This window comes from Canis lupus, chromosome 5 (genome assembly GCF_011100685.1).
Source record: "Canis lupus familiaris isolate Mischka breed German Shepherd chromosome 5, alternate assembly UU_Cfam_GSD_1.0, whole genome shotgun sequence".
Taxonomy (NCBI): Eukaryota; Metazoa; Chordata; class Mammalia; order Carnivora; family Canidae; genus Canis; species Canis lupus.
In genome coordinates, this window is record NC_049226.1 from 80889177 (window position 1) to 80899795 (window position 10619).

The following is a 10619-nucleotide window of genomic DNA, read 5'->3' on the forward strand; positions in this document are numbered from 1 at the left end:
GTGGTCTTCCTCTAAATGGGGTTAGGATCCAGAAGCTTTTATCTCCTCCACTCTCATATTACTAGACCATGCTCTCTAAGTAGAAGAGTGATGTTACATTTAGGGAAGTGATACATTTAGGGAAGCAGGATATCTATCCTTCCCAGTGTTTCTCAAATTGAGAAATGTGTAAGTCCATTAATACTTGTTAACATAACTTCAGGGATATTTTTATTATAGTATTCCTGAAATGTGTGCCAACATAAAACTATGCCTACAGCTTTTATAGAACTATAAAATGTACTGTGAACTGATGATTGTTTTGCTGAATCTAAGTCACTGCTCATGACATGGGTAATGTTAAGACTGTAGCAGTGATAGGATGTGGATGGGGGTGCGGGGGGTGCCTATGCATTGAGAAGTGATCCTAGTCTCTCCCACCCTCACCTTAGCAAGACTGTTGTAGAGCCACTGTGCCTGCAGAGTACTATGATGTCACATGGCCTTCGCTAGAACTGAACACAATTATAAAGTCGTCTTTGCGTAGTAGCTTGTAACAGTTAAGGTATAACCACTCGGGAATCAATGCAATGAATTCTGACTTGGTTAAGAGGTGCTAATGCTGTTTTTGTTTTTTTAAGATTATGGCTGAAATAAAAACATTTAGGCATTGTCAGCGCTCAGAGGTGGACAGAAACACTGTCCTGGTAGGGTAGAATGTGAGATTCACTGGGGGCCCTAGCTGCACCAGCTATGCCTCTGGGACAGTGAGCTAGCCATCGGAATCTCTGGATGTTCATTTCCTTAGCTCTAAGGCAGTAGATGATGGTACCTCCCTCCCAGTGCTGTTGTGAGAACACATAGGAAGCAAGTAAATCTCTTAGCTTAAAGCCAGCCATGAAGTCGGTGTTCAATGAGCCTTTTTGCTGCTGTGAGTGAAGAAGTCATAAATAAAAGGGGAAGGATTGAGGGTTTGAACAATATAGTCTTTAAGTGTGTTTTTAGAGGAAAAGTAGAATGAGGATTATCAGTGGAGGAGTTTGACCGCTGCCTCTTGCTCATTTTATTTGTCCATTAAAATTTTTGCACACACTTCTGTGCTGTGCTTTTTGCTAAGATCTAGCACTGTGCAGAAAAAATTTTGTTGAAATAGTTTTGTCCCACATGTCTTATCAGAGCAATAGGTATCATCTAGCAACTTGATGTGAATAGGGGAAACAAATCTCCAGGCAAACGTCCGAATATTCAGATGGTTGTAAATAAACTTACCCAATGTTTATTCCCAAGAAGGAAGAACTGACACAGGAATGACAGAAGTGCCTCTTCTGAAGTAGATCCTCTCTAGCACCCATGAGGTACGTTTGGGAAGCCACTGAGTTTTTGAGGTAAAAACGAAAGCTCTTCCTGTGAGCCAAGCATGAGAATATCCATGTGTGGCCCTGAAATTGGCCGAAGTGTGACTTATACGTTAATAATTACCCTAGCAATTGTCCAGACTACTTGGTTTCACTAGACTGCAAACAGTTCACCTGCAGAGGAGTCTCCAGAAAACAGCATGTTCCCCTTGCTTTTTGGAGCTGGACTGGTAGTTTTGAACCTAGTGACTTCTGCTAGGAGCCAGAAGACAGAACCCCTCAGTGGCTCTGGGGACCAGCTGCTTTTTGATGGAGCGGATAGATCTGACTTTGCCATCATGATCCCTCCAGGAGGCACAGAATGCTTCTGGCAATTTGCCCGCCAGACTGGCTATTTCTATTTCAGTTATGAGGTGAGTACATGGGCTCCTCTGGCCATACTGGGGGCTTGTTTTTTTGCTTGTTTCCTTTTGTAAAAGTGGGTCAGGTTTTATTCAAATACAAGATTCTGGTTGTCTTATGCTGTGATGCCCTACCTCATAATGAAATGGACCTGCATTCAGATGGAAACTTTTTGGATGAATAATCACTAGAACATATGGCTTGACTTCTGGGGCAATGAAGGTGTGCTCAAAGCCATGGGACAAACAGACTGCCTCTTCCTGGAAAGGTGATCATATATTAACTCAGATTTGGAGATGAGAGGGGAGAGAATCTATTTTTTTTTTAAATACTGAAACAATGTGGATATGGTACAAAGTCAAATGAAAACTTAACATGGCCTTTGGCAACAGACCCTGAGATTTCAGTGTATGGGATTGGGGAAGCAACATTTACCCTTCTGCTTTACTAAAGAATCACTGGCTCAGGGTTTCTCTTTTTCTTCAGAAATGTAAATGTTTTCAAGTTGCCTGTTTCCAGGCCAAGTACATTTATCCATCTGTTTGTCTTTCGCCACAGTGCCCAAGGATGGTGGACTCAGCAGTAGAGTCAGCAGTTGTTCATTTCCTTTGTTATCTTAGAAAACTTTTAGCTTTCTAAAGTTTGTTTACATAGTAATAGACTATATTGATCTTGTTCCACTCCACTGTAAGTCAAAGCGTATTGTAAGTTAGCTTATTAGAGAAATTTCTTATTTCTGAATTTATAAGAACAGTAGCTACTCGTCAGCTCACTGTAGCCTGGGCTTATCAAGACCCAGCTTGGGGACAAGTGCCTACTGAATGCCTGATTTATTTGCTGTCAAGTAGCAAGTAAGCCCAGGTCTGGGACTCCACCAAGACGTCAAAACCAAGCAGGTGCAATCAAGAATTCTATAGCCAAAGACATACATATCGATCCATACACACAAGATGTACATTCTGAGACAGGTCTTAACAGGAGTGTTCCTGGCATTTTGGGCAGTTTGTCTTGCAGTACTGTTTTTAACATAGAATGTTCAGGATTGCTATCTCCCCTCCACCCAGCACCTCTGTTGTCTCAATCCAAATTCCCAGAGAGAACTGGGCGGTACCATCTCTGATGGAGAAGCACTGTGCTGATGATCAAGAATGTCAGTCTTACCAGTTAGCTTCCTGGTGATGCAACAGGGGCTTTTCTCCCCCTTTAATGTGTCTTGGCAGGTGCAGCGGACAGTGGGAATGTCACATGACCGGCATGTTGCTGCCACTGCACATACGCCACAGGGTTTCCTCATAGACTCCTCTCAGAATGTTCGGGGCCAGATTAACTTCTCTACCAAAGAGACAGGTCTGTTTTCATCACCACAGCTACTGTAATAGTCATTAAGTTTCTTTGAAACTGGGTCAAGAATGAGGAAAGTACTGAAATTACTGAAGTACCTGAGATGTAAAAGCTCTGGCTTTTTCACACAGGGATGATCAAATGGTAGGGGGACTAAACAGCCTTGAACACCAAAAACCAGCCTTCAACATTTCCTGGAGATTGCTGGTGGCAGAGGACATTAAGCAGCAGGCAGTCTACTGGCAGATTGGGGCAGGGTCTCCAGGGTCCAGAAGCTCAATTTTTATCTTATTGTCTCCAAGTGATCAGGTTATGAGAAAGTCACCAAAACAGACCCACTTATAATATAGAATTCCAATTGACAAATGTATTCACAGGATAGCATTTCTAGTTATCAGAATACTTGAGCCAGTTACTAAACAGCAGACTCAGAATGAAAGGAAATGCATAGCCATGAAAATACCTACACCTCTACAACAAAGCACTTCTCCAGTCACAGGAAATTTCTATAGCCAGATGGAGTCTGTCCCCACCTTGGACAGCATGGGTCAGTTTTGTTTGGTCCGACGCCCCGTTCCCCCAAGACAGAGCACAAGCTAGGGGAGGGGCTGAAGGAAAGGGAGAAGCAGACTCTCCACTGAGCAGGGAGCCCGCAGCGCAGCGGGACTCCAGGATCATGCCCCAAGCCGAAGGCAAATCCTTAACCAGTTGAGCCACCCAGATGTCCCCAGCACGGGGTAGTTTTAATTGCCCTCTCTACCAACCAGGAACCAGGTGTACCGAAAAAAAACAATGTTTCTCAACCAGGGCATAAAACAATCCTTCATTGTGTAGCACAGAATATTCAGCACTCTAGGATACTTAGCATCTTTGGCCCCTTCATGCCAGTAGTGCCTTCCAATCATTTCGACAATCAAATATGGGGCCAAACCTTTCTAATCCCACTCTGCCCCACTCCCACACACACACAGGTAGCAACCCCAGTTAAGAGCCAGCACTCGTACATATCCTAAACCATCAGTTCCTGTACCAACCACCTTGTAGAAATTACTCCGGCAGGATAGCTTTTCACATCATTTTTTTCTCATTTCAAATTCAAGATGGCATCCCCCAGCTCTAATGACGTACAAGAAGCAGGCAAACACCATGCTCTTAATTTCAACTCATTTCGCTAAGCAGAAGAGCTTCAATAAGAGATGTGAGAAACATAAGTTGAAAAACCTGGAGAAAACATCGTTTCTAACCTAGTATAGAACTAACTTGCTTAAATTTATTTACAAACTTACTAATTTATAGAACTAAGTTACTACTATTTAGCAAAACAATATTGTAACATACTTAGTAAAATAAGTTTCATGGAAGATCATTTAAGGTCTTCCACATCAAAAACTGGATCTTTGTATTTCCTAAGTAAAAAGAAGGTACAACAGTAGTACCTTTAATACGGGTAAACAAGTATCTCCAGGGAAATCTAGAGGGTGGTAGATCAACAAAGGCTGGAGATTTAGTAATGATCTAGGGATTCCTACAGGTTTTTATCAGCTTTGTCTAAAAAATCAGCAAAATCACTTTGGTTCTGTGCAAGTGTACCTCAATTTTGGAGTCTTCTATGAGGGGCCTGAAATGGACCACAAACAGAAGAATGAAAGAAAGCGACTGAATGATACTCTGGATGCAATTGAGGTAACTATTTTATGGGAGAAACATCTGTGGAAACACCCTTGGAAATCCGTAATATCTGAGTGAAGGCTCATTTGGGGAGAAACCAAATAGGCATGGGGATCTAAAGCCTTTTGGAACTTGGAGCTCTTCAAATTCCTCACTTGTTTTATAACAGACGTTGGCAAACTATGGCACACAAACCACATCTGGCACACTGCCTGATTAACATAGAATTCACCATTTTAAAATGTGCAATTCTGTGGTTTTTAGTATATTCCCAAGGTCTTGCAACTATTGCTAGCATCTAATTCTAGAATAGTTTCATTACCCCCAAAGAACTCCATACCCATTAGTCATTCTTCCTTCCCCCACCCCCCTAGTCCTGAGCAATCCTTCACTAATTAACTTTGTTTCTATAAATTTGCCTATTCTGTACATTGTACAAGTGAAATCATACAATGTGGCCTTTGTTTCTGGCTCCTTCCACTTGGTCTTGTCAAGGTTGATCCATATTGTAGCATCTATTAGTATTTCATTTTCTTTTATGGATAATTAATATTCTCTTCTAGGACTATACCACATTTTGCTTATCCATTCATGAGCTGGTAGACATTTGGGTTGTCCACTTTTTGGCTATTATGAATAACACATACCCATGAAGTTTTTGTGTGAACATGTAGACCAAGAAGTGGTATAATCTGGTGGGTCATAGTATCTGTTTTAACTGTAACTGCTGTTTCCCAGTGGCTAAACCCATTTTATACTCCCACCGGCATTTTTTTTTTTTTTTTAAGATTTATTTATTTATGATAGACACACACACACAGAGAGGCAGAGACACAGGCAGAGGGAGAAGCAGGCTCCATGCCGGGAGCCTGATGCGGGACTCCATCCCGGGACCCCAGGATTGCGCCCTAGGCCAAAGGCAGGCGCCAAACTGCTGAGTCACCCAGGGATCCCCCCACCAGCAGTATCTGATGGTTTCAATTTCTCTACATTTTCGCCAACATGTCACCACTGTCTCTTTTATTACAGCCATCCTACTGGCTGTGGAGTTGTACTTTGCGGTTTTGAATGGTCTCCCTAATGGCTAAGGACATTGAGCGTTTTTTTTTTTGTTTGTTTTGTTTTTTTTGCGTCTTATGTTTTTTGACCATTCGTAGATCTTTGGAGAACTCTTCAAAACCTTTACTCATTTTTAAATTGGGTTGTCTTTTTATTGAGTTGTAAGTTTTTTATATATTCTGGATATGTCTCTTATCAGGTAACTGATTTACAGACATTTTCTCCATTCTGTGGAATATCTTTTCACTTTCTCAAGAGTATTTTTCAATGCACAAAAGCCCATTGTTTGTTTCTGTAAGTGAAGTTTCACTGAAACACAGCTCTGCTCATTTGACAGTTACACATGACTGCTTTTGTGCTAACAGTAGCAGAGTTTGGTAGTTGCAACAGAGACTCCTTGCCTGCAAAGCCTAATATATTGACTATCTGGTCCTTTAATAAGAAGCTTGCAGGCCCTCATCTTCTACCATACACAAAGAACAGAAGACATCACTGGAATGGCAACGATGTACGGAGTACGTGTCTAAATCTAGAAATACTCTGGTAAGAGCTTTCTGGTTTCAGCACTGAAATTTTTCATTATAAAATCATGTCTTTTTAAACTAAAGTCAAGACCTTTTTTCATATACAGCAAAACCAGCTTTACTAACAACTACAATAACCAACTTATTACATATCATAAAATTATGAGTAAGATACTCAACTATCAGATAACTTATATTAGTGCTTGTGAGCACCCAGGTGAGACTAGTTGGGAGACAAGGAGGAGGTTTTTTTTTTTGTTTTTTTTTTTTTTTTCATTTTCTGGAGCAGCCCAGGTGGCTCAGCCGGTTGGTTTAGCACCGCCTTCAGCCCAGGGCCTGATCCTGGAGACCTGGGATCGAGTCCCATGTCAGGCTCCCTGCATGGAGTCTGCTTCTCCCTCTGCCTGTGTCTCTACCTCTCTCTATCCCTGTGTCTCTCATGAATAAATAAATAATCTTTAAAAAAAATTTTCATGGGGATCCCTGGGTGGCTCGGTGGTTCAGCACCTGCCTTTGGCCCAGGGCATGATCCTGGAGTCCCAGGATCGAGTCCCGTGTCAGGCTTCCTGCATGGAGCCTGCTTCTCCCTCTCCCTCTGCCTGTGTCTCTGCCTCTCTCTCTCTCTCTCTATCATGAATGAATAAATAAAATCTTTTTTAAAAAATTTCATTTTCTGGGCAGCCCAGGTGGCTCAGCGGTTTAGCGCCGTCTCCAGCACAGGGTCTGATCCTGGAGGCCCAGGATCAAGTCCCACGTCAGGCTCCCTGTATGGAGCCTGCTTCTCCCTCTGCCTCTCTCTCTGTCTCTAATAAATAAATAAAATATTTTTTAAAAATCTCATTTTCTGTACCACAGGAGAGTACATGGAAGGTGCAGAACAATATCTTTCACATGTGGCGATACTACAACTTTGCGCGCATGAGGAAAATGGCTGACTTTTTCCTTCTCCAATCAAACTATAACTATGTGAACTGGTGGTCAACAGCTCAGAGCCTTGTTATTGTTCTTTCTGGAATCCTGCAGCTGTATTTCTTAAAGCGTCTCTTCAATGTCCCAAAGACTACAGACACAAAAAAGCCAAGATGCTAAGCCACAATGACTACAGCACCCTAGCTCTTTTCTTCTGGGGCAGAAGCTTTGTCAAAGCTTCAGTCAAATGAGCTTTATAAAGTTATTGGAAAAAAAATCAATTTATCTTGTTAGAACATCTTAGTCTATTACTTTCCTTTCCTCTCCAATTTGCCTCAAAATGGCAATAAAATAATAAATGTAGGGGATCCCTGGGCGGCGCAGCGGTTTGGCGCCTGCCTTTGGCCCAGGGCGCGATCCTGGAGACCCGGGATCGAATCCCACGTCGGGCTCCTGGTGCATGGAGCCTGCTTCTCCCTCTGCCTGTGTCTCTGCCTCTCTCTCTCTCTGTGACTATCATAAATAAATAAAGAAAAAAAAATATTTAAAATAATAAATGTGCAACTTTTGATATTAGCTATTACTAGTGTGTACTAAATGCTACCATCAAAATACTATTCTTCACGCAGCAGTCCCTTAACCTTTACTAAGTCTATCTAGAGGGTTAACACAGAACCTTGGGAGGGAGAAGAGTTGAAAAAAAAAATGGGACAAAAACATAAATCTCAGTTTACATGTTGCATACAAAAACATGGGTGTTTTTTTTTTTGTATTTGAAAATTTTATTTTTAGAGATGTCACCTTTGGAATTTAAGCAGGAAAAAAAGCAATGTATTTAAAGAAATGTTTTAAATACAGGCAGTTTCTTAAAACTTGGTAGAATTTTTCAATTTTTAAAAAACATTTTAATAATTTCAAAAATAATTTTGGCAGGCATGGGCAAGGATAGAGAAGCTGAATTATTTCAGTGTCTGATTAGCACTTTCTGTCTAGTCCAGTCAGGTAAATAAAGGTTTGTAAGGGAAATCACATTTTAAGAAATCACGGTGATGAAAATAACATTAGCCTGGGACCATAAACATCTAAGAAAAAGAATAAGAACCAAGATATATAATCAAACTATACTCACGAGATCCTATCCTTAGTAACAGAAATACCCAGTATATGCAATATAAAAATAATTCTTTCCATTTAATATGTAACATGAGCCAGGCACCGGGCTAAGTGCTTTACAAACATGATTTGTAATTCTAAAAACCATTCTTAGGTAGATGGTTAAAGCTGTTTTTTGAAAGAAAAAAAATAAGCTTATCAAGGTTTAATGATGCCTCCAAAGTCATACAGCTGGTAGGTGTCAGAACTGGGGTTTGAATCCAAGGTTTTCTTGCACACCACACAGCATCTACTATATAGAAAATTAGCAGAAAAAATTAAATTACTTTATCCAAATTTCATTTGTAAAATCTCACATGTGACCTACCATTCTAATATGGCAGTATCTAACTTTCATGGTATTAAAAAATAATGAAAATCTATTGTGGTCTTAGGAGTTTGGAAAATAGTGTTATCACAGATAACAATAAGCTGGCTATTCTTGTCCTCAGTTCGAATGACTTAGAACCTGTTACTCAAAACAAGCAGCCCTCCGATTCAAATATAAAACACAGTATTCTTTTTAGTCACAAAGATCTGAAACACTATTTTTGAGCCATTTCCGCATAAGAATCCAACCTGCATCGTCCGTAATAGTGAGAATATTAAACTAAGAAGTCCCTGAAGAAGTCACAGTGTTGACAAAATTCAACATGATGATGGAGCCTACACAGACACAGGAAACAAAGCTAGGCCCTTCCACACAGCCATAAGTCCTTGCGATGATTTCGTTTTAAGTCAATGTCTCTTCATGCCGCACATATTCCCCAATGTCTGCTTGATGAAATACCACAATCGCCATGGGGTCTACTTTCCTGCAGTCTTGTGTAGACTTTGCTGCCACCCCAAAACCCTGGGATTCAAAAGAAGAGACACTGATTCACTCGAGTCATTCAAAAGGCACGCATTGAGGGATAGAAATAATCAAGAAATGATCAAAAATATATAGAAATTCGAAAGGTGCTGAGAATTTAGTCTCTGAAGCGCACAGATTGAATATACATCCTTCTTGATTAAAAAGATGCTCGGTTTTTATAACAGCTACCATCTCTACTCACCAAAGGGACGTCTGCCATGGAGTACACCACCACTCCCTGGTACTGGCAAGTATTTTCAGTGATTCGACCCAGTCCCGATTTCAACACATGGTTCCCATACAGGAAAGACTGCTCTGCTCCAGGCTTTATCCACACTTTATACTAACAAAACAAAACAAAACAAAACAAAACAATTAAATCCAAGAGACCTTAGAAAGCTAACTGTTGTATCCCTGCAGATAAGCCAGCTGCTGAATTTGGGACTGATTTCTTGAAAGCATCTTAGGAGAAGAAAGAGGGATGGTCGGGTCATCTCAAATGGTTCACTCCCTCATCAGACCTGCCAGGCGGTTCTTCAACTCTACGACTCACGGATTAGTTACGAGCTCTTTTTCCGGATCCCACCAGGCTCTCGCCAAAGACACGGATCTGCTTTTCTTGAGAGCCGTCTGCCCCGGCGTTCCTCCTCCGCGGGCCGCAACTGCAGCGAGGCGGCCTCACGGCGTCCCAGCCGCACGCAGCAAGCCCTGCAACCCCTTCACTTGCCGACACCGACCCGCGCACCGTCGGCGCCCGCGGCGGAAAGCTGCCCGAGGACCTGCCTTCCGACGAGGCCCCCAGGGCGGACTCCTTCCTCCCCAGGGCCGACGCGGTGCCACCCCACACACCTTGGCATAGGGTGCGAGGTAATCCAGGGCTGTGATGTGCAACCGGAATCTGTGACTCTTGGTGAATTTCCCGAAGCAGGTCCCCAGCGACACCAGCTTGTCCCCGGAGATGTTGGCGGCCAACTTCAGGATCTTCTCACTGAAGGGGTGAGGGGGAAGGAGGCGTCGACGAGGGCGGCGGGGGGCGCGTCCTCCCGGCCCGCTGCGCCCGGCGGCGCCGCCTCACCTCACGTAGTACACCCGGTCGTTGTGCAGCCTGAAACAGTAGGTGCCGTCCGGCCTGTCCACCAGCAGCTGGAGGTTCTCGCCGATGCTGAAGGCAAACGGGGCCCTGCGGTCAGCGCCCCGCTCCCCCACGCCCTTCCCGGCCACGCACGCATTCCCCTTCCCCTCCGCGCGCTCTTACTATTTCGCCATCTTCTCAAACATCACGCGGGTCTCCTCTTCAGTCAGAGGCCGCATGTTGCCGCCGGGTCGCAGCGCCGGATCCGCGGGCCCCGGGGCCGGAAGCGGAAGTCGGCCGCC

At 43.0% G+C, this 10619-nt stretch overlaps 2 protein-coding genes across 3 annotated transcripts; one reads left to right on the forward strand and one right to left on the reverse strand.

Annotated features, from left to right (window-relative positions):
- The first annotated feature begins 743 nt into the window (after positions 1–743).
- On the forward strand, positions 744–7634 carry TMED6 (transmembrane p24 trafficking protein 6). 2 transcript variants are annotated; one of them, XM_038538482.1, is made up of 4 exons: positions 744–1747; positions 2957–3083; positions 4663–4760; positions 7184–7634. In XM_038538482.1, exons 1-4 carry the CDS (start codon positions 1535–1537, stop codon positions 7415–7417), a joined length of 672 nt encoding a protein of 223 aa, XP_038394410.1. In that variant the 5' UTR covers positions 744–1534; the 3' UTR covers positions 7418–7634. The 2 variants fall into 2 exon arrangements, with proteins under 2 accessions (XP_038394410.1, XP_038394409.1); XM_038538481.1 differs by having other exon boundaries at positions 4609–4760; positions 7184–7629.
- A 418-nt stretch (positions 7635–8052) lies between these two features.
- On the reverse strand, positions 8053–10587 carry NIP7 (nucleolar pre-rRNA processing protein NIP7). The gene is made up of 5 exons (NM_001287127.1): positions 10501–10587; positions 10321–10407; positions 10095–10233; positions 9448–9588; positions 8053–9242 (listed from the first exon to the last, which is right to left on the reverse strand). The coding sequence occupies exons 1-5, from the start codon at positions 10554–10556 to the stop codon at positions 9123–9125; spliced, it is 543 nt and encodes a 180-aa protein (NP_001274056.1). The 5' UTR covers positions 10557–10587; the 3' UTR covers positions 8053–9122.
- Positions 10588–10619: the final 32 nt, after the last annotated feature.

What these genes read in the sequence shown, in the direction of transcription:
- TMED6 (XM_038538481.1), top strand. Translation starts at nt 1,535, where the DNA reads ATGTTCCCCTTGCTTTTTGGAGCTGGACTGGTAGTTTTGAACCTAGTG. An exon ending in CTTCTCTACCAAAGAGACAG is followed by an intron (nt 3,084 to 4,608) that starts GTCTGTTTTCAT and finishes GGATTCCTACAG; the next exon opens with GTTTTTATCAGCTTTGTCTA. An exon ending in ATACTCTGGATGCAATTGAG is followed by an intron (nt 4,761 to 7,183) that starts GTAACTATTTTA and finishes TCTGTACCACAG; the next exon opens with GAGAGTACATGGAAGGTGCA.
- NIP7 (NM_001287127.1), bottom strand. Translation starts at nt 10,556, where the DNA reads ATGCGGCCTCTGACTGAAGAGGAGACCCGCGTGATGTTTGAGAAGATG. An exon ending in GACCGGGTGTACTACGTGAG is followed by an intron (nt 10,234 to 10,320) that starts GTGAGGCGGCGC and finishes TCACCCCTTCAG; the next exon opens with TGAGAAGATCCTGAAGTTGG. An exon ending in ACCTCGCACCCTATGCCAAG is followed by an intron (nt 9,589 to 10,094) that starts GTGTGTGGGGTG and finishes TTGTTTTGTTAG; the next exon opens with TATAAAGTGTGGATAAAGCC.